This window comes from Thamnophis sirtalis, unplaced genomic scaffold (assembly GCF_051295495.1).
Source record: "Thamnophis sirtalis isolate CommonGarterSnake01/CBP01778 unplaced genomic scaffold, rThaSir2_p1.2 scaffold_2, whole genome shotgun sequence".
NCBI lineage: Eukaryota > Metazoa > Chordata > Lepidosauria > Squamata > Natricidae > Thamnophis > Thamnophis sirtalis.
The window spans coordinates 97,454,155-97,476,615 of record NW_028261382.1 but is presented as its reverse complement, the minus strand read 5'-3'; the positions used below and the strand labels follow the sequence as shown (position 1 = coordinate 97,476,615).

At 50.4% G+C, this 22,461-nt stretch overlaps 2 protein-coding genes across 5 annotated transcripts in view; both read right to left on the bottom strand.

Moving 5' to 3' along the window:
• KMT2A (lysine methyltransferase 2A) overlaps nucleotides 1-16,555 on the bottom strand; it is a 36,018-nt gene extending 19,463 nt beyond the window's left edge. For all 4 annotated transcript variants that reach the window (XM_087706448.1, XM_087706445.1, XM_087706446.1 and 1 more), the window contains exons 1-8: nucleotides 16,160-16,555; nucleotides 8,118-8,187; nucleotides 4,076-6,801; nucleotides 2,768-2,945; nucleotides 2,348-2,582; nucleotides 1,456-1,520; nucleotides 940-1,338; nucleotides 367-440 (exon numbers count right to left, since the gene is read on the bottom strand). In XM_087706448.1, the coding sequence (XP_087562574.1) occupies nucleotides 367-440; nucleotides 940-1,338; nucleotides 1,456-1,520; nucleotides 2,348-2,582; nucleotides 2,768-2,945; nucleotides 4,076-6,801; nucleotides 8,118-8,187; nucleotides 16,160-16,555 (4,143 nt within the window). The remainder of the gene's footprint in view (nucleotides 1-366; nucleotides 441-939; nucleotides 1,339-1,455; nucleotides 1,521-2,347; nucleotides 2,583-2,767; nucleotides 2,946-4,075; nucleotides 6,802-8,117; nucleotides 8,188-16,159) is intronic.
• A 2,279-nt stretch (nucleotides 16,556-18,834) lies between these two features.
• Nucleotides 18,835-22,336, bottom strand: ATP5MG (ATP synthase membrane subunit g). The gene is made up of 3 exons (XM_087706450.1): nucleotides 22,200-22,336; nucleotides 19,395-19,559; nucleotides 18,835-18,995 (listed from the first exon to the last, which is right to left on the bottom strand). Exons 1-3 carry the CDS (start codon nucleotides 22,261-22,263, stop codon nucleotides 18,901-18,903), a joined length of 324 nt encoding a protein of 107 aa, XP_087562576.1. The 5' UTR covers nucleotides 22,264-22,336; the 3' UTR covers nucleotides 18,835-18,900.
• Nucleotides 22,337-22,461: the final 125 nt, after the last annotated feature.

Below are 22,461 nucleotides of genomic sequence, written 5' to 3'. Positions count from 1 at the left end.
CTCCCCAAACTGGTCTCAGAATGTATTCATTGAAGGCCCAGGGACCTTGCCTAGCAGGCTGCGATAGGTGGTCAGTCTCAAGAGACACCGCAAAACTGAATTACCACGACCACCACCAGACAAGGAACAATAATGGAGAAATATTACACTTGTATTAGGTACCCGGCTTTTCTTAAAAGGCCAGAAATGCTAGTATTTGGATAAGAGTCCACGCGCACTTTTTGGAAGCCCAGACTTGGCTTTGGATGGGGTGCGCGGGGTTTGCATCCTTTGAAAGGGGGGCGAGGTGAGGATGAGGCTTTAAGTAGGAGGACACAATCACGGAACATTTTTTCTTTCTTGAAGCAAGATGAAGCGTTAGGTTACCTTCTCTTTTGGTTTCTGTTTCACAGGTAAGCTGGGACGCGGAATGATTTTCTTCTGTCTGCTTTGCTCAACGGCTAGAAAAAGTACAAACATACTTTGCAATAAGCTAAGATTTGTCTCTCGAAGCGACGAGGCGTTTGGGATCTTGGTAGGGCAGAAAAGACAGTATCCACTTTTTGCTTCTAGAAAGAAAACCCAACTCTTCTAATCAAGTTATACCCCAGGCCTCTCCCCAAGGAGACCAATTTCCTCTGCTTTAAGTACGGGCCTAGATTAAACCGAAGGACAGAAGCAAGAGGAACGCGGGCTTTGCTAAAGGATCGGGATGTGCGTACAGCAAACAGGTACACAGGAGGAGAAGAAGAACAAACGATTACAAAAGAGAAAGGCAAGTCCAATTTGCCTGCTGCTTCCTCCTGCGGCCATTGATGTGTGCCCAAGAATTTGCATGCAGATGTTGAGTCGGGGCGTTTCCCCCCCCCCCTCCCGCTGTGGGAGGCAGTCTTACACCAGGGAGCAAGGCCCGACCGGGCTCTCCGGGGAGCAGGGATGTCGGGAACGTCAGCCACGTACCTGCGTCCAGAGATGGCGCTGTTCTTTTCTTGGGCTCAGCCAGGAGGGTTTTGGGGGCTTCCTTCTTGGGCGGGCCTGAGCTGGGCGGCTGGGCAGGAGGCAAGGCAGGAGGGGCCTGCTTGCCAGCTTTCCGGGTGGCCGAAGGAAGAGGCTGCTTGGGGTCTGGGGCAGGCGGGGGCGGCAGCTGCCCTTCCTCCATCTTCCCTTCACTGGCCTTCCGGGCTTGTTCGCTGCTTTTCTTGGAGGCCGGATCCTCTTTGCCCAAAGCCGGAGGAGGAGGAGGAGGAGGAGGAGGAGGAGCCGCTGCTGCTGCTGCTGCTTTGGGCTCCCCCTGAACCTTCCCCAGCTGGCCGTCTTTCTTTTCACCGGACTTGGATTTCCTCTCCTTTTTTTTCACGGCTGCAAAGCAGAAAAGCTCCTGGGTGGGGCTGCCAGCCACACAGGGAGCTGCTCCCCTGAAAGCCCCCCGTGCCCCGCCCCTTCCTGCCCCCCCCCCCTCTGCACAGGGCCCCCCACCTTTGGCTTGCTTCTGGAGATAAGCTTTCGATGGCATCCACTGCAGGTTCTGACACTTCCTCATCCTTCAGGAAGAGAAGAGGGAGGGGCGGGAAGAGACCTTACTAAGCGCTCCACGGGGGGGTTCTGCCAGCAGGGTCCCCGGGTCCCCTCTGAGCCGGGTGGTTTTCTTGCACCCAAACGAGGTCACATCATCACTAACACTGACGATGTTACCTAGTTGGGTCATGAAATGTCTGCAAGAAAACAAATCCGCGCAGACAGGACCAAGAGTCCTCATTTCAACCCTGAGCTACAAACACTCCCGTTTATTGGTCTTCTGTCAGCCCAGGTCACTCCTGACTCACAGGGGGGAGCGGAAGGGATCCTGTGAAAAGAAATGCCCTGGGCTGCCCCTCCCCCCCCAGCTCCCAGGTAAATCTGGTTGCTTGAAGGGATTGGCTCCAGCAGGAGACACGTGGCAATGCCAGCTGCTCAGCAGCTGCAGGGAAAAGGACCCGCTTGGGAGTCTGTTCAAGGGAGAGAAGAGGGAGCCTTCCCTTTCCCGGCCTCAGACCAGCCAGGCAGCCCAGGGAGGAGGACAGAAGGACGGAGGGAGGATTCGCACAGGGGGGCTGCTTCCCCACTGCGCTCAAAAGGGACAAAAGCCAACAGGGCAACAGGAGGCGCCTGCATCAGGTGTGGCCAAGGTCTTTCACTGAGCTCCCCTTTGCTCCCCTTCCACACGCCGGCTTCTTTCTCGCTCTGAGACACAAGAACCCTCCGGCCGTTCGGGTGGGAAAGGCGCGGGAAGGCCTGGCACCCTTGGCACCTCCCCAGCGAGCGTGAGGTCAGGGTTTGAGGGTCCCCTGCTGGCCCCTGGGAGGAGGAGGCCCCGCAGCCATGCCCTTACTTGCAACACTGCTTTTTTATGTTCCGCCCACCAAACTTGGGCTTATCCAGGCAGTTTGTGCAGACGCCACAATCTTCTGGGACTTGGCAGCCTGGACACTGCCCACAGCGCCTCGACCGCCGGCCTTTCTTCACGGGGGGCTCCTGGGGGGCCTTGCTTCTGGTCACGGGCTTGATGGGCTTGACGGGCGGTGCAAGGGGCTCAGCCTCTTCTGACCCAGCAACAGAGGATTTGTCTGTCAAAAGGACCACCGGCTATTAATTCAGCATCATCCGTGGAGGGGAAAGTGGCGGTTGTGCTGCTTGCCCTTTTTCTAAAGGAGATTTTTCTTTTTTGCAAAAGGACTCTTCCATTTAGCAGCACCCCTTATGTTAGTTTCTAACGCCCCTCGAGATGAGGGAAAGGGATTAAAACACTTACCATCGTTCCCCATGGAAGACAGTATCTTCTCCCGTTCTTCCCACGGTAAGGCACTCAGAGTGGGCATGTCATCTGGGAAGACGGCTCGCTTGCGGCCCAGGGCTACGGCTGCTCTCCTGCAGACATGCTTGATGCGTGGACCTCGCACAGAGGTTTCTGAGGAGTCGCTCTCTTGACCCTAGAGAAACAGGTGGAACAGGGTGAGACAACCATCCTGCCATGAGTAGCAGAATCCCAGGGGAGAGGCACGGCTGGCTGCTTATGTTTCCGAGTGAGTTCCCTTCCACGAGGCAGAGAGGCTTTGCCTGAAGCCAGCCACTCGCAACTGTGCAGGTATAGACACAAAATGCATCAAGGATCTCGGTGTGTACGAGCTTAGGATCTACTAGGAATAACACATAGCAACATCTACATATTGCAAGACGTTTAGTAGCTGTGTTGTATGTAACTACCCACGGCAGCTGGGATGGGCAGGAAGAAAAAAGAAAGAAAGTATGGGGTTTTATTTTTAATATAAAAAAAGCCCCCCTTGCAGTAATTCAGAGCTCATCTCTTTCCCCAAGGTGGAAGGTCTAGGCTAGGGCTATAAAATGTTTTCAATTAAATTCCCAAACGATGTTCTGGAGTGCCATGGGATTCACAAGATTCCTGGAAGACGGAAAATGGAAAAAAATCCCTCAGAGGGAGAGGTAATTTAAAAAAATATTAGACCGTGCAGAAATGAACAGATGAACATTGGCAATTAATGAGAAGGAAGAATTAGAGTATTATAAGATATAGGGATATTTTTATCGCTGGATAGAAAACAAATGTAGACAAAAGGAAACAGAAAATTGAATAATTTGGAACAGAACGTAGAATTATATGGGAGGAGTTGAGTTAAAAGGCAATTGAAATGTAAATGAAAGGTAAGATAGAAATAGATTTAAAGTGATGTAAAATATGTTAAATATGATGACACAAAGATCGTGCCCAGGGGACACACTGTAAGGCCATGGTTATGGAAAAATAAAAGCATTAAAGAGAGAAAAGATTCCTGGAAGGCCAAGTGCTGCCCATTCTGGTGCAGGCTGAAATTCCTTGTGGAGCAGCCCTAACCAGGAAGGGAAGAGGCGGGGAGCTCTGAGCGAGCAGCCCACACAGCCTGCCAGTGTCTGTGAGCAGTGGCCGCATAACAGGAAACGTTTTCCCGGCTTCTCTGAGTCTGCATAGCGAGGCCCATTTGCACCATTTCTCGGGGAACCCTGGTCAGACTCTGGCTTCCTGTGCTGCCTCCCTTCTAGTCCCAGTTTCTTTGGAAGAAGATACCTGTCCTTTGGGCTGATCCGCCTGCTTAAGGGACTTGCTCTTCTCAATCTTATAGAGCTGAGCTTTGGCTTTCTTCAGGAGGCTGGCGACCCTCTTGTCCGCCATTGGAAGTTTATCGGCATGAGCCAGGACTGAGCTGATGGAGGAATGTTTCACGATGCCAAGTGAGGCGGCAGGAAGACGCAGAGACTCCTCCTTTTCTGCAGAAGAGGCCACCAGGCCAAGGTCCAGAGTGGATTTCTCCAAGCCCCCCGCCCGGCTTCTCTTGGGCAACTTGGTCTTTATGCTAGCTGAGTCCACAAGGACCACTGCAGGGGCATCTGCCGCTGGATCAGGGCCGGCCAGTTTCCTCCGTCCCGCGGGCTTTTTGGCAAAGGACGAGGTTGCGACATCTTCACTGACGATGACCTTCCCTTTAGAACCGCGAGTGGATGGGAATAAAGCAGAGCCGCTCTGGATTTCTGAAGCCGCCGCCGCCTTCTTCTTCTTCTCTTTCCTCGATTCGCGCTTGTTTTCCTTCTCCCTGTCTCGGTCTCTTTCTCGGCTCTTCTCCTTCTCGGGGCTGTTGTCCCTTTCTCTGTCTTTGGGCAGCTCCTCGGCAGCTTTGTCCTTGCCTCTGGTCCTCTCCGCCTGGGGCTCCGGTGCAAACCAAGGGAAAAGGGGAGCAGTGCCGCCTGATGGGAATGGCTCGGCAGGGAGGCTTGTCTGCTTCCTCGGTCTCTGGCTTTTCTCTGTTGCTTCCCCGGTCTGGGACAGGGATTGGGAAGGGAAAGTGAACGTGGTGGCGTTTAAGGCACTGCTGGCAAGGGAGCCGACAGAAATGCTCGTTAGGGAAGAAGAGGCGGAGGAGGACGGAGGGAGCGTGGACAGCTCGGAGGTGCTGAGTCTCCCGCTTCTTGTCCTCATAGAGTGCGAAGGAGATCTCGACTCAGACCGAATCGGACTGAAGACGCGCCTCTTTCGTTTCCTTGAAGAAGCTGCTGCTGCTGCTGTAGTGCTTCCCGTAGTGCTTCGACTAATTGAAGAAGGCAACGTCACAGACTCAAAGATGCGCGAGTGCGCCTCACTGGGGGTGAACCTTGGCGCTCGCAACAGGGGGCTCCTCTTGTGCAGATCAAACCTTGTTCCAGAGAGAAGAGGAGAAAACAAGCGGGCCGGAGCCGTGGCCCCAGGAGGGGTGAAGCCGGCGGCGGCAGCAGCAGCAGCGGCAGCAGCAAAGCCCACGTCCTCTGGGGTCAGGGGCGGCGGCCGGAAATTATCAAAAATCGGCTTGCGGATAAGACCTTCTTTGGCGTACTTGGCGGAGGAGAAGTACTGGGGTTCGGAGCGGGAGGGCTTCAGGGAAGTCCAACGGAAGGTCGGTTCTCGGAGGATTGACTTCCGCTTCTCTTGCGCAGGAGCAGCCGCAGAAGACGGCAAGAAGGGCGATGCCAAGGGAATGGTGGGAGGCATGAGCCACGGCGCATGGTCGGAGATGCCGGCTGCCGGCTGCAGTGGGGGAGGTGGGGTGAGCAGTGGGGGAGGAGGCGAAGAAGAAGAAGAGGAGGGCTGCTGCTGAGAGACACTTTGGAGGCCGGGCAGCTTCTTAGCTGCTTTGGGGGCAAAATTCTTCTCTGCCATTGAAAACCTCCTCCTCCGCTGCTCAGCCCCCTCGTTATCAAGGGAGGTGGACTCTGGCAGGGACGGGGGGACTTCTGGGGCATTGTTGCATTCTTCCGAGAGAGCTTGCATCTCTTCGGAAGCCTGTGAATCTGTGGAGGTATCAACACTGGGACTGCTGGACCGCGAGGAGTCAGAGGATAGCTGGGAGGAGTGCTGAGACGCGACACTGGACTTCTCGCTCGATTCGCAAGAGGTAGCACTGAAGCGGCTGTTTGGGGTAGACTCCAAGCGTGCAATTTTAATTGGCGGGTCGTAGTCTTCATCTTCGATGAAACGCTTGGGGGTCTTAATTATTCGCGAAGAGATGGCGCTCACCACAGGCATGATGAACTGCCGGATGTTTTTGAGCTGAGTCCTCCCCTTCCGGCCCTGGAGCTTCGCTGCTTCTTTCTCCATTTTCTTCTGAGCTCCTTTTTTGGCCTTCTGCAAGAGCTGCTTGGCGATGGTGGCATCCGTCCTCTTGCAAGAAGGAATCATCCTTACTGGCCTGCGAGGGCTCTGCCTCACCACCGTTGGCTTCTCGTCTTTGGGGAGGAAGGGGACTCCCCCCTCTCTTTCCTTCCGTGCCCTCTGGACTTTCTCCAACTGGGAGCATACGAGAGCCGGCATGGCCTTCAAGCGATCGGAAGACGGTGGCCTCCCTCTTCTGCGGACAATCTGGATCCCTTTCCTCCCAATCTGGAGCTTCCCGGATTTGAACTGGGACTTCAGCGGACAGAGTTTGCCCGTTCTTAATTTCTTAATTTTTGCAGCATGCTGAAAGGTAGCCGATGGTGCCCGCTTTGTTTTCTTTACGTTCTCTTTTTCCTCCTTCCCTCCTTTCTGAGCATCTGGAACACACTCTTTATGGCTGATCTTGAATTTCACACTGGTTAGAGCAGGAGGCCTCCCTCGCCGTTTTTCTCCACTTTTAAATTCTTTCCTTTTTATGTTTTCCATGGACGTAGGTTCCGGGTTGCTTGAAGGCGAATATATTGGCAAGGACTCTGGCGGAGCAGCTGGACTTCGGTCTGAACCGTTCCGAGGTCTCCCACGAGGTTTACGTGCACTAGCTTTGACTGAGACTGCAGGGAGAGAACAGAAATGTGTACGTTAAGCAGGGAAATCCTTCTTTTCAGGCATGACATAAAATGAAAAAAGGAATGAGACAAGAAAAGAAGGAAAGGGAAGGGGGGGACAGAGGGAGGGAGGGAGGGAGATATTCAACATTTCATAGTTTTAACAATAAGTCAATGTCTGATTTCTACATAAATAGGTTTAGTACGCATATTTAGATGAATAAGATTATAATGCTAGGAGAATTAAGTTAATCAGTTTACCAGATGATAAACTGAGTCACAAATCAACAATGGTTGGACTTGGAGCAGGAGAAGTCATCCTGGATTATCAAAAGCCTGAGGAGCTCAGCAGCAAGGGAAACGGGATTTAATAATCCCCTGCTACTTTCACTAGCCAACGGTCAAGACAGAAACGACACATCCGAATTTAAATTTCATTTCTTTTTCATCAGGACATTCAAAGCAGGCTTTAATAATAAATGGCATTTCTATTGGTGGGCATTTTCATAGATGCCTTGAAATATGCATAATGGGCTAGGGCAGAATTGTGTATGGTGGGAATGCTTAAAAGAATCAATTAACTTCCAAAGGATTACATTTAGCCTTGAAGACTAAGTCATATCATTCAGGCACTTGTGTCACAGGAACATTTTGCCCATTATAAACCCAGTTAATGAATCTTAGCCTAATCTTCAGGGAAAAAAGCTGGAGAAAGCCACTAAAATGTTTCCCTGGGATTCCCAGACCTGACAGCAGAAAACTTTTGTTTTTAAAGGGCAACTACAGCAGCCAAGATACCCCGTACTCTCTCTACCATGTAACAGAGTCTTCTCAATACACTCCTGGTGTGAAATGGAGGGGAGAATGTGTGTTCCCCAAATAGCGAGTTTTGACTCCATTAATGTGGAAATGTAAGAATCTGATTAACGATTTAAGCGTATTGTGCAACTAAGGTATGATTTACAGGATACCGTATTGTGTGGCCTTGTTGAATTCACTTGCATGCTGGGGAGGGTTGTTTTGATCTGGGCAGTACGGAGGATTTTGCTTGTATTTTCATATATCACTGGGCTTATTGTATGCTGCCAAGTGTTTTCTTGGAGTTGGATGGCCTTCATAAAACTAAGGAAAGCAACAGCCGCTGTGGCTCCGTTTAGCAACCCCTTATTCGAAAAAGCTATGGCCTGGAATATTACATCAAGCCAGCAAATACAAATTTCAGATTTTGGCGCTCAACATACACTATTTAGATCAGCCACATCTAAACTCCATTAAAGCAAATCCCACTGAATATGGTTCCGATTTCAGTAGGTTGGATTTACCTGCAAGGGACTTGGGGGAATGGGCTCCTTTGGCCTCATCATCAGAGCCAAAACCTAGAAATTGCTCATCCTGCAGAAAGAGGGAGAGAGAGGGTTTAAGTAAAAAAGTATCGTGAAAACAAAATACAGTTGAGAAATATTAACAACGCTGACAATTGCCTGTTCTGAAAAAGTGGGGGTTGAAAATCGCTAAGAACCTATTTCATGGGGCATCTGCTGGAAGAGAAGCCCCCCCAGGGGAAACGCATCTCATAAAGCCCCAAAGGCAGCCTGGGCCATGGAGTCCGCCTGAAGAAAATCAAGAATCTGACCATTACCAGAAGAAAAGAAGGTCAGGAAGGGAAGCCCCCTCTTTAAAGAGAAGCAGCCTGGCTTAGGACAGAAGCAACCACCGATACGGGGCAGGCAAGCGCCTGGCAAGTAGTTCAGCTCAGCTGGGAGCTGCGAGGCCAGCAGCTATGCGCTCCCTTGTTCCTGCTGCTCCTGTCATGGGAGCCCAGGCCAAGCCATGTTTCCCAGCTTTCTAGAGCCGGCCCAGGGCCTCCCTGGAGCAGAGGCACAGCGGCTGCCTCTGGGCAAGAGCTTCTGGCAAGACACTGCCAGCCCCCCTCCGCCCTCGGTTCTGCTCCTGCTGTGCCGGAACCTCTGGGCTTTGCTTCCTAACCTTCCCCCAAAGCCTCTTGTCATCTCTCAAGGAACAGCCGTCCTGCCGCCCTGGCTCACGCGCTTCCAGGAGCCCCCCCCACACCTACACAGAGAAACTGGCCGTCCTGAGAGGCGGCAGCTGAGGGGGAGAGGTGGGAGAACCTTTCCTTTCATGCTTTCCTGGGACACTGCAGAGGAATCGAAGAGATTGACTGGGGGCATTAAACTGCAAGGTCACCCGCTTAGGGCGCTGATCCTTGTGGATGAGGGAGAGCAGAAAGGAAGCCCCGGGGGGGGGGGGGGGGCTGGCCGGCCTCATGCTCCCAGCTCAGCTCCTCCGTCTCTGGAATGCCGGAAAAGCCAGTTTTGCACGCAGCCCTCCAGAGCACAGCTCTGCCGGCCCCTCCCCTTGCCCACGTGGGTCTCCCTGCAAGAAGTAAACAATCCTTGGCTGAGGATGGGCAGAGATTCTGGCTAGCTGGCAGAAGGGGCAGCGCCTCCTTCGCATCTCTAACTAGCAGGCGGCTGACGGGTTCTAAGCAGGCAAGGAAGCAGAGCGGATGAGTCAGGCCACCAAAGCTTCATCTCTTTCCAGGGAGCCAAACTTTATCGGTCTAAGAATTTCTCAAACGGGGGCTTCTGGAGATCAACGGCTGCAGATCCTCCAGCACTTCAACAACCCTTTCGGTCAGGACCCTGCGCTCCTTTTGCGGGGCACAGCTGGAGGAAAGCTGGAGGGAGGTGCAGGGCACAGGCCACAGAGGTTCCAGCAGCCTCAGCCGTTCAGCCCCAGGATTTGGGTCTCCAAGCTCCCATGCGGAATCCCCACTTTCCCTCCCAGCCTGGCAGTCAACAAGCCAAGAGCACGTTTCCCCTCGGGATTTACTGCATCATGATGTCATCCCCACGGACATCGGCAGATACCCAGGAGCTCAGCAACTCTGCTCCTTCCAGCCCTGGCCTGCCCTGGCCCACTCCTTCTTCTCCAGGCTTTCCCACTGGCACTGCCGCCCTGGGGATTTTGCCCTGGGAGCAACCCCAAGAGGTTTGGAAGCCAAGACCAGCTAAGGACCCCAAGGGCTTCGGAAAGCCCCCAAACCAGGTGTGGCTTTATGAAAAAAGGGCTTGTTGATTACGCTCCTTGCCACTATTTTAAAAGTATTAAAAAGAATAAATACACATATTAAAAAAAAATGAAAAACAGGGATTGTGCCACAATTCATAGTATTTTTAAAATGTCCATTGAAATTGGTTCTCTCTCTCTCTCTCTCTCACACACATACACACACACACACACACACACACACGCCAGGCAAAAGAAAAGTGGGTAGAGTGAGATGGAAAAAAATAATATCAAAAACAGAAAAACCCTCCACTCACATTTGCCCACCCAGATTAGATCTAGCTGAACATGCTAGAAAAACTCAAAGCTCCCTCACGCATCCAGTACTCAAAAGGATACCACCAGGCTGCACAAATCAATTCTACAGGTAGTCCTCGATTTACAACAGTTCATTTCGTGATCATTCAAAGTTACAACGGCACTGAAAAATGTGACATGACCCGTTTTTCAAAGTTACGACCTTTGCTGCATCCCGATGATCATATGATTAGAATTCAAATGGGGAAGCCACATCCACTTAACAACGAGGTTATTAACTTATCAACTGCAGTGATTCACTTAACAACGGTGGCAAGAAAGATCGTAAAATGGGGCAAAATTAACTCATTAAATGTCTCATTTAACAACACACATTTTTGGCTCAATTGTGGTCCTATAAGTTGAGGACTACTTTTATAACAATCTTTACTTTCAACATATAAAATAAGACAACCTCTTAATAACTTAACTTGGACTGCAGACGTCCTATATTCATATTTTGATCTTTAAAACCTAATTTTATTATTGTAAACCACTGAAACTTATAAATGTGATGACCAGAGAAGGAAAATTGGGTAATTCAAATAGGCATCCCACGGTCTCAAAATTACTTGAGTGTAGCAAAATAATCTGTCAAATATGAGACTGAATTTGTATCTCACAAGCACATGCTTTTTAAAATATCAATTTACTGAAGAACATATTTGGAAGTCCTTGAAAGAATACAGCCAAAGCTATAGTTTGCAGACACATCACAAGCATTTTGGAGAAAGATACAGATCTACGGAGAAACGTCAGTCCAGGTTACCACAGAAACAGGAGTTCCAAGACAACAATCCTATTGTGTCAGGACTTAATAAGGATTTACCACATCCAGTTAAAAAAAAAAAGAAGATTCTTCAGCCTGTCTTGGCCTTGGGATTCTCTAGAGCCAAGAAAATGTCATATAGCATCTTGGGTTCTACAGCAGCACAAATAAGCCCCAGCTGACTGTTAGGATCCTTTTCTCTCCATTTTTCTTCCAAGACGGAAGCCAGAATTACACTAAACGGAAGAGCAGAGAAGAAAAGTAAGAATCAACAGACTCCCCTGCTTAATAGCTTAGGCTTCAAACAGAATCTCGGAATTGTCTTCAGTTTTATACTCCCAGCAGAAAGTAAAAAGGCTCAGGAAGGCGCTGCCACCTTTACTGGCCACTGCAAGTCAGACTCCTCAGCATGCAAATACAGCCTGCAAACCTCTGAAAAAACAAAAAAGGATTAGGCAGAATTGTCCCTACTACTGCACCAACCTCTCACGGCCTGTCCTATCCCTCCTCAGTTAAGAAGCAGCTTCCTACTAAAGTTGACCTAAACACAAAGGGCATAATAAAGCATTCCAAATGACATCCCGGGGCCATTTTTAAACTGCAAGTTCAGAAATTCAGTGTGAAGAAAGGGACTAAACGTAATCCCTAAATATGGATTCAGGTTGCAATTTAAGCAACAAATGTCTCAAACCTTAAGACAAGCCATTCTTTGCCTATTTTATCTTGTACTGCATCCTAGGTTTTATTAGCCAACTTCTGTTTTCCAGATAAGATTCCAAAAGTCTGGATTCAAACTTTTTATCTCTGGAGCGCAAGCCAGCCAGCCAGACTTTAGGGGTAATAATACACCCCATTTTCTAGCCAAGTATCTTTAATTACACCACCAAACCGGCTGTAAGATTACTTCCATCTACTAGCCAGATTCTATTAGTCAGAAAAGCAAATAGATGGCTTCATGTTTTAATGTTATGATATCAATATTGTAAGTCATTCTGTCTCCAGAAATGCAGTTGCAGTAAAAAAAAAGAGAAAATTCATTTATCAAAATTGGGTAAGCAGGTGTTTCTGTGAGCCACCAGACGCTGCTTTAAATGTTGAAATTTATTAGCATATGAGCAATTATGTGAACAAAATGTTTAGGAAAATTGTCACAGCAAATCACGTGTGTGTGTGTGTGTATGAGAGAGAGAGACAGACAGAGACATCTTCAAGGTTCTTATCTTGAATGATTCAAACCTTTCACCAACTACCGTAATTCTATTTCTGTCTCATGCCTGGTTTAAATAATTCAAAGAAGGTAACAGTACAATAACATATTACACAAAGTACCGTCAAAGTACTACAAAAGCAGTGGATCAACTGGAAGAAAAATATAATTTTGCAACTATAGAATAAATCCCAAAAGGCACCATTTGCCTATCCAAGAGTCTCCTCACCCAAAGCTCCAAAGAAAACAACAGAACCTCAGTTCTGCTTTTGTCTGCAATTCTTTACAGATTAGCCAGAATTTTAAACAGGACAGTTCAGTTTAACGACAGTATAAAATTAACCTATAGGGAGGCACACTGCACACCAGAACAATAAGACACACGGACAGTTTTCCCGAATGCCATCACTCTGCTAAATAATTCCCACAACACTGTCAAATTATCTACTAAGGCTGTCTTACTATTCTTCTTCTCATTCTTACTAGTACCTATCTCTTCCCACTTATGGCTATATCCATGTTGCTCGTATCTCTACAACTTATATTGTTTTTGTTTCCTAGTATGATTTGATTGCTTATTAGTATCCTATGACTGTCACCAAGTATTGTATCCTATGATCCTTGATGAATATCTTTTATTTTTTCTTTATGTACACTGAGACCATATGTGCAAAAGACAAATTCCTTGGGTGTCCAATGACACTTGGACAATAAAGAATTCTATTCTAATTCTTCAAGCATCCTGGAAACATTCCAGAACAGTGGTCATCAACTGGTGGTCCGGAGAAAAATTATTTGCAATTTTTATATTGCACTAAATGCTATTTATCTTTTTAAAAAAATAGTAGTGGTTTGCGGGATTTAAAATTATGAATTTAGTGGTCCCTGAGGTCCGAAAGGTTGGTGACCCCCTGCTGTTCTAGAGCTAGTAGTATCTGAAAGCAAAACAGTTTTAACACCGCGGCAGAGGTGAGGCACTCTTGGGAGCCTGCCTCAAACTGACTGCAGCCCTTCTAGCTAGGAATAAACTCACAACTTCAGGCACCCTCAGTTTGTGCTTTGGGAATGAGAATATTCCCATATATGGCGGAGGGAGGGTAATATAACTTGCAATAGGTGTGTCCATAAACAAGTGCAATAATACATTACCCAAGAACTGATCTAATAGAAGTGCATATAAGTATCTCAGGGCTGAATGTTGGAGTCCTTGTTGTTCTGTTTGGCTGTTTGGTTGTTCTGTTTGGCTGTTTGGTTGTAGATGCTGTACTACAGGATAACCAATAAAGCTATAAAAAGGATAATACTTCCATACATCAAAAACATCTCAGAAACAATCAACAGATTATTATAACCACACAGCTTTATGGTAACACACAAACACACACACACACACTAACTAAAGCCCTTCAAAACATCTTAAATAAACTAAAAGAACCAAGGAAAAAAAATCTACGACCTATTGCATAAGGTCTGTTGCAGCTTCTATGCAGGGCAGACAGGCAGAGCACATCCATGAACATCAACTAGCAGTCAGAAGACACCAGGAAAACTTTTTAACCATACAACATGGTTAACAGACTCAACCATACTTTCAGCTGTGAACATCTTCATTTCATTTCATTTCATTTATTTCATTTGTATGCCGCTCTTTTCCCCGAGGGGGACTCAGGGCGGCTCACAAGCTAAATTAGCTTAAACCAAGCTAATGCAAAAATGGATTTAGGGAATTCCTGGAAGCTTGGCATTCAGAGAAATCAGCCAGCAGTGAGCACCCAGAAATAAATCACATTTATACACTATTCAAAAACAGACAATAAAAAAGCTAAGAAGAAAATATCGTCTCCAGCTACCAACACTGGGATAAGCAGGAATTAACTCCAGACAATGAAGCAGAAAACAATAGTCGAATCAACCAAGGAGAAAACCACACACACCACACACTCCTCCACCAATATGGAAAGGCAAGCTAATGTATATAAATAGGGAGCAAACCTCGTACTCCCTACCAGTGATGATATCACCTAGTCGGGTAATGAAACGTGTGCAAGCAGCCAAGTTCAGAGAGCATAAGGACTCCACAGAGTAGCAAAGCGCACCCATGAACACTAACTACAGTCAGAAGGCATGACAAAAATTCCTCCATCTTACCACACATGGACAGATTCAGCCATGGGAAACTAGTAGTGTTTTAGGTAAACCCGGTCCCAAAATAGTAGGATCTCCTGGAAGTTTGATATTCAGGCACAAGACATATGAAGATAAACCACATTTACCTAACTTTCAAAAGACACATAACTTAGGAAACAAAAAGACTACAACGCAACCTCTAAAACTACGATATATAAACAAGGTGCAAACCTCACATTCACTAGCACTGATGTTACCTAGCTGAGCAATGAACCACCTGAAAGAAAACAAACAGATTCCGAGAGGACGTTCAGACCTTTACCCACAACACTGGTTTCCTCAAATGGTTTATATCTGCAAATAGGATGTTTTTACTATGTATGCCTGAAATTTTGTGGAATTAGAGCAGTGAAAATATTCCTACATAAAACATGTTTTGCTCCCCAGCTCTGCCTCCTTCTCTCCTTCTAGTAAATCATGACCAAGAGGTACAACCTATGAGACTCCTGATGAATAATACAGCGGACTGTTTAAGACCATTTAATGACAATGACAGAACTTGGGGAGGTGTGGTTCAGGCAGGGGCTCGAATGACTCACAGTAAGTGCACTATTTCTCTTTCTGACTGGTCATGCAGCAAAGAATTAAATGAGCCTCAGGCCACTGTCCTGAACATCCAAGAACAAGGACTGCACAAATATAAGTTTTAAAATGATTGTCCTCTTTGGCATGTACTTTGGCAAAGCACATTCAGTATTATGTAGCATTAAAACAGTGAGAAAACGTATAAATACTTTGAAGGAAATTGAGCAAAAAGTCTGACTTTGAAAATCTATACAATTTCAATTGGTGAGAAGAAGCACTATGCTAAAAGTGCAGGTGTCGGAGTAGCCACAATCATCTACATCAAATGCTTCGGTCATTGGATAACAAGCATCAGAGAAGATGGAAGGAGGATTCTTAGCCTGGAAATCATGGGGGGGTGTGGGGGGGCTACGTAGCTTTTTAGCCAGCACAGAGCCTGACTGGGAGCCTTTGGTCTGCCTTGAAATCTGCTTTTGAAAGGATGAAGTTTTTCAAAGGCGGACACGGGTAATGGGCGGGGGGGGGGGGGGATCTGATTGACGCGCTACCCGGCAAAACCCAGCACTGAACACGGGGAAAAGGGAGGCAGCAGCGCTCAATGTTTATTGCCGGTGGTGCCAAACTCCCCGTGGAAGGAAGGAGGCCCGGGGGCTCCAGGGGGCTCCCCTCTTCCTGCAGGCACCAGGCGGGGCCCTCGGGGGAAGGGAGGGACGGGGGAGGCTGTCACTCCGGCCTCCAGCGCAGAGCAGCCTTTTCCTCCCCGTTTGGATGGGCGAAAGCCCCGCCCGCCTGGCTTCAGGGCCACCCCCGGCAAACACGCCGCCCAGAGGGGAGCGGAGTCACCCGGCCGCCGCTGCCGCCCTGCCCGTTGCCTTTCGCGGCTTGGCCCGCGCGAGAGAGAGCGGGGCTCTTCAAGCGGGACGGCCGGAAAGCCGAGAGGCTGCGCCGCAACTCTCCCTCCGGGCATCCACCGGCAGCCGCCCAGCTGCCCTCCGCGGGGCCGCCACCTGCCCCCGCCTCCTCCCGCCACACGTGCGGCCGCGCGGGAAGGGAGCGAGCTCGGCTGGCGGCGTCTCCGAGCAGCAGCAGGAGGAGGAGGAGGAGGAGGCGCGTGGCCGCTCGTTCCCGCGGCGGCGGCGGCGGCGCAGGCGAGGAGGGGGCGTGCCCCTTCCCCTTCTCCGTGCCGGGGACGCGGCGGGTCGGCACGAGGGCGGCTCCCGGCCGAGGAAAGCGGCCCCTCCCGCCCCCCTCCCGCCCCCTGCCCGCCGGGTCCCGGCCGCCGGCCTCACCTCTCCGCTGGCCGCCTCGGCCCCGCAGGCCGCCCGGAACCGGCGCAAGTTGATGCCGATGGCGGCCGAGACCTGGAGCGCCGCGTCGAAGCCGGGCGCCACCCCCGCGCTGGCCGGGAGCGGGGCGGCGGGCTGCGGCGAGGGGGCGGCGGCCGAGGAGGGGCCGCCCGCCCCGCCCCCTCCGCTGCCGCCGCCGCCGCCGCTTCCCGCCAGAGCCGCCGCCGCCGCCGCTGCTCCTCCGCCGCCGCCGCCGCCGCCCGCCGCCCGCTCCTCGGGGGAGTCCCCGCGCACGCAGCGCAGGGCCGGGACGCGCGCGCGGCAGCCCCCCAGCCCGCGGCGACCCCAACCGCCGCTGCCGGGCCGGGCCGGGAAGCGCCACCGACCGCTGTGCGCCATCTTTCCTGTGAGGCGAAGCGCCAGAGAGCGGGGCCGGGCCGCGCCCGGGAACCTGCCTGCCGCACAACCCGCCCCTAGGGGCGCTGCACGCGCGCGCCGCCCATCCAGGTTCCCGGGCCCCGCCGAGGCGCCGCCCCGCGCGCTGCCTGAGCTAGAAGGCGCCGCGGGCGGCCCGGCATAACCGCGGCGCCCATCCAGGGTCCGGGGCCCGCTCGCCGCCGCCCCGCCAGCGGCATGGCGCAAGCGCTCGCCCTGGCGGCCGGCAGAAGCGGCCCCGCATGCTCGGCGCGGGGCCTCCGGGAGGGCGGGGCGGGCGGGGGTCGCTGCCGCCGCCGCCGCTGCTGCTGTGCTGCCCCCTTGCGAGGATGCCCGGCACGGGCGGGGAGGCGGCCGGACCCAGGTCGGGAGCAGATGCGGGTGCGCCCGTTCCCACGCCTGCGGCCGCGGCTACCACGAGGCCGGTTAGCTGCGCTCGCCGCCTCCTGAGCCAGCCGACCCTGCCCGGCGTCCTGCCGGAGACGCAGCCGCGCGGCACGGGGTGTCCGGCGGCCCCCACCGCCGCGGTTCGGTCGAAGCCCCCGAGCGGGTCAGCGGGTGCTCCCGCCGCGTCGCTGTCCCGGGAGAGGACTGCGCTCGCCCCGGAGGCGGCTTCGGTCAAGGTGCCGTACCTCCGCCCGCTTCTCTGCTCCGCCGGCCCAGCCCGCTCCACCGCCAGGCTTCCGCGCCCAGCCCGTCGCTGCCGCCGCCGCTGCCAGGCTGGCTGCCTTCCGCTCCTCCGCAGCTGTTGCTTCCTGGCGGCCGGAGGGACCTGCCCGCCGCCGCCGCCGCCGCCGCCGTCCCTTCTGGGTGGGCTCGGGGCCTGGCAGCCCGAGTTCAGCTCCCTCCAGGCATCGCGGTGCCTGCTGGGAGGCTGAGCAGCTGTGCTGGAAGTCGGCTGCCCTGGCAAGGGGAACGGCTCGCCGCGCTTCCCTGCCGGCCAACCTGTGCGAAGGTGGGCCGGTGCCCAGGAGGAGGAGGAGGCGGGCTTTCTGCTGGGACGGCAGCGAGGGTGGCCCTCCGGCCGGGCTGAAGCTCCCAGCATCCCCGGCTGCTCTGGCCCTCCGAGGTGGGGAGCAGATGGGCGCTCTGCCGTCTCCTTGCGCCCCGGCTGCTCTTCCCCAGCACCTGCACCGAGGACCCGTCCCAGCAGCCTCTCAGGCGGTTGCAGGAGGGGCAATTGAGGGAAGAATGAACGTCTCCCCCCATGAAAAGAGCAGATAAAGATTTCTGACAGCATAAAGATAATTAAGACGGGTTTATTAGAAATTATAATGACGCTGATTCAGCTTCCTTGGCAGCGGAATCAAATCTGAAAGCTACCCTGGTTAAGTTAGCAGGAGGTTGTGATGGCCCCACAGTATTAGGAAACCTTATTGAAGCAGTTCTTTTGTGGGCATGGAAAAGGGGTTCCCCAAGGTACAAAATGTCAGGATCTCACTTAATGAACAGAGGGACAAATCTTTCCTGCGTTTTGTGTGAGGAATGTGGGCAGTAGGTCCTTTTGGCTAAGAAGGCAGATCAATTTTCTAACCGCTGTCAGAAGCAGTTTATACAGTGGCAGAAGCCTGCTAAAATTCCAAACCCATTGAAGCCAATTCTAAGCTTCCTTTTAACACCTAAACTGCTTCCTGTAAAATCATAGGAGAAAAAGCAGCCTTTTCTGCCCTTATATTATAACTACATAAGAAACCAAACAAACCTCTACAGACTTGAAAGTATTTGAAATGGTGGAGAGAGAGAGAGTGTAGTGCAATTAAAAATTGAAATTAGGATTTTTTCCTGTCATTCAATAGTGATGTTATCCAGTCAACCGTCTCTGAATCTTGGCAATTCTGTGGGCCAGGTCACCCCATAGGTCCCAATCTTCACTACTTGAGTTGTTCTATGTTCTGACTGGTGTCAGCTTTGAGGGCATTAAATACTATCTTTGAGAAAAACAAATGAAGGTTATCCTTGACTATCTCTCCTTATAATTGCTACTTGAGATTTAGAGTGAATTCTATCTATTTACGGTAGCATTTCCTGGTACAACAGGAACCTACCAAAACTAATCTGTCTCATTCATTTCTGGCAGCTGTAAGGTTTCTTCAAAGCATTTATGGAAGAATATAAATACACGGGGAGGGGGGAAATAAGAAAAAAAGGGTTGGAGGTTGGCTGCCAGGTTGCCCAACCTTTACATTCTATGATTCTGTGACCATTTGATTCGGCCACAATGTAAACATGACTTGCAGACACAGTTTAAATCTCAGTGACATAGTTTAATGTTATCAAGACACTACTAGGAATCAAAAGAAGAAGCTTCTTCAGACATTATATCCAATCAGGCCACGTTTGCCTATGATCTCTCCAATGTAAAACCACATCAGTACTTCAGTAGCCACCAAGCCATTCCTCAAAGCTTCCTGAAAGGAAAATAAAAATATTTTTTTAAAATGATTATTACTGTGGTAGCAATCGCCCCACCCATTCTTGATAATTCCTGTGAAGTACAAGCAACATCAAGGTCTTCGGTTATTATAACTTACATTTAAATTATGAGATATTTAGACTTTTAATTTATTCAAATTAATATAGCCACTATTCCAGAAGTCTCAATGATCCCATTGCACCTCCCTCTCCCTCACACACACACACACACACAGAGAAAGTTTCCATTCTCTCTAGCTCTATGAAGGGGCTTGCTGGAATTAATCTCAGACACTGCAGGAACAGAGCTATGTCAGCCTCTCGGGAAATCAGAAGTCTGAAAGCACCTTTTCCAACAAAGCTTCCGTAAGCTACAACTGCTGGCAAATACTTGCTTTGACTGTGAGTTGTGCAAAGCGCCCAGTCTGGTAGCTCTTCAGCAATGTTTTCAGGCTCTCAATTGCCTTGGGAATTTCAGCAGGAGTTGGAGGGACCAGCTCAACTTTGGCATAGTACAAGAAAGTGTTCAGCCGAGGCCTTGAATAGGTTGCAGCAGCTAGAAAAGAGAGCAAGAGCAAGGTAAGATGAAGAGCAAATGACAAATGCTGAAACAAGTTTTTTCTAGCTCTGTGGTGATATTTTGCTTGGCCTTTGTGGTATAATATTTGCAGTAAGAGGTTGTCTCTAGCCAAGTCAGGTGATGAGTACAGTAGTTGGTTCATAGGACAGATTCTTTTGGGAGCTTCTAATGTTAAATAGAAAAGCATCTGTCAGTTGCAACAGATCACAAAAAGCTAACAGCACTGCTTGGTTCTATTCTGGCTCCTTATTCTCCAATAAGAGAATCTGGTTTTCCAGGTAACTATGGAAAGCCAACACGGAAGCTGCCAGAATGCAATCAGGAAAGAAACGTGTTTAAATCTTGAGGACCATCCTAGGGCACTGAAGGAACTCTCTGATGGTCTGACAAGCTTTAAATGAAATTTTGGAGAATGGTAAAAGTCTACAGAACGGTGGGACAAATGTTCTGTCATTAAACAGAAATGGGGGGGGGGGAAGGTGGATGATCCAGGGAACTTCAAATCAGTCAGTTTTGATGTCAGTGCTTGGCAATATTTTAGAGCATAAAGTGATGAATCTCCAAGCAACTATAAATACAATAGTTGAATCTATTGTTAAAGTTGAAAAGACAATAATGCCAGACTAAATTTAATTCATTAAAAAAATAACAATATACATTGTTCAAATGTTCCAGATGTAATTTGATTTCAGCACAGCAATTAATAAAAGTATCCTATGGCATTTTGATTAACAAGCTAATTAAACTGGGCTCGATGCCATAATATTTGGTAGTAACATGCTAACTTGAAATTCTATTCAAAATGAGCTATTAAGTGGTTACTTGTCAAAATGAAATAATATAATCAATAAAGCATAAAAAGCCTCAATATTCTTCATTAAGAATGCAGATGGCTAAAAGTTGATCAGACTAAATAATACATTAAAAGACTGAAATAAAATTCAAAATGATTTGATAATTTTATTATGAGCCCATTTCATAAACTATGAAATTCTACGCTTAAATCAACATCAAATCCACAAGTGCAGGATGGTGATTATTTGGCTCAATAACATGCTCATAAAAAGATTAAAATAGTAGATTAACAAATGGAATATGAATGGTGTGATATATCTGCAAAAAATAAATAAATGCAATCTTTAGTCTGCATGGTGCTAAGATTACTGAATTGAGAATTTTACTTTACAGCATACTAGATTAGTCAGGGAGCACATGGAATATTGTGGCCAATTCTGGACATCACGGTTTAAAAAGCATTAAGAGAAATTACAATGTACTCAGAGAAGAATAGCAAGGATGATCAGATGACTATAAAATCCTTTGAGGATATATGGAAGGAATTTGGATCCTTTAGCTTGAGGAAGCAAGAGCAAGGTTTAAATGTCTGATATCAAACAGAAGGATCAAGATCTTTATTATCCCAACAGGCAGGAAGCATAATAAAAAGGGGGGGGGGGAGATTCTGAGTAAACATTAAAGGAAACCCTAGTTACACCAGCTAAACCCAGGCATTAATCACTCAGAATAGTGGTGGGCTTCTTGTCACTGGATCTAGAATTCTAGGATTGGAAGCAATCCTTAGACCATCCAGACAACAGCTGGATGGTCCCAACTTGGCCTGGAACATTTCAATGATGGAGTCCCTTCAATTCCAGGCGGCAGACTGGTCCTCTGCGTAATATTCTTTCTCATTTGAAATGTGCATCTCTCTCTGCGAAGCTTCCAGCTATTGGTTCTTGTCCAGTGTTCAGGCACTACAAAGGATATGTCACCGTCTTTCTGAGACAGCCCTTCAAGTGTGGCATCGGCAGAGCGGGTGGGGCAGGAGCAGCCCTCTAGCACAGTGCCAGTTTCTATTGGGAGAATTAACTGCCCACCCTTGGGCCAAACTGACTGAGTACCATTAAATCCTTCATTTAGCTTCCAGGTTCCTTACCATGCTTGTTGCTCTCCTCCATACTCTCCCCAATTTCTCAGCATCCTTAATATTGGTAGTACTGAAGTTAACAACTGAAGATAGGCCAGCGCTGAACAAACGCTCAGCCCGGTGCCCGAGGTGATGCCCATCGTAGCCCCCCAGTCAAGTGATGAAAGACACGGCAGCCCCCCCCCCAATCCCTGCCCTTTTGGCCCCTCCCCAGCTGACCTTTACGGCCTACTTGCTCCCACGTGCACGGCCCAGTTCTTCACAAGGCCGCCTTCCGCCAACGGGAGAGCAAGGGGAAGGGCCCAGGCGGAAGCGCGAGGGGGCCGTGAAGGGCCGGGGGCGGAGGGGGAGGCCGATAGTCCGTGCTGTCACTAGGCACACAGGCATTCTGGGGAGGGAGGCAGTTGAGGGGTTGGAGAGGCTCTAGGCTCCCGTCTACCAAGCACCGCGGAGGGCTCCCTCCTCTAAGCCAGCATGCCCACGGCGGGGCTCCCGGTCTCAAGGAGGCGGCCAAGGTCAGCTTTAGCCCGGCGCCGCGCAAGGCAGAAGGGGAGAAGGGTTGGGCGCCGGCAAAATGGCTGCGCTCCTCTCCCCGCCTCAGCCGCCGGAGCTGCGGCCTCGTCGCCGAGCAACGCCGCCTCCACTGGGACGAGCCCCCCCGTCGCCCCCCTCCCCCCGCGGCCCCTCACCGGAGAGCAGCTGCGGCCCTTTGGCGGAGACGGCCCGGAGGAGCTTCTGCGCGGCCTGCGCCATGGCGGAACCAGACGGAGCCGGGAGGAGGCGCTGAAGGTCAGAGCCCGCCGCACTGCCAGGCCACGCCCCTCGCTCGCCGAGCTCTCGCGCATGCGCCCTCCGCCAGTGGGCGGGCCTCCGGCGGAAGCGGACCTAGTGGGCCGGCCTGGCCTCTGATGCGGCCATGGAGAGGCAGGTGGGCGGGGCTTCTGGGGCGGG

Excerpts from the sequence above, each read along its gene's own strand:
- ATP5MG (XM_087706450.1), bottom strand. The coding sequence starts at position 22,263 with ATGGCGCAGGCCGCGCAGAAGCTCCTCCGGGCCGTCTCCGCCAAAGGG. Across the intron at positions 19,560-22,199 it reads AGGGCCGCAGCTGCTCTCCG|CTGCTGCAACCTATTCAAGG; the intron begins GTGAGGGGCCGC and ends TCTCTTTTCTAG. Across the intron at positions 18,996-19,394 it reads ACAACTCACAGTCAAAGCAA|CTTTGAGGAATGGCTTGGTG; the intron begins GTATTTGCCAGC and ends CCTTTCAGGAAG.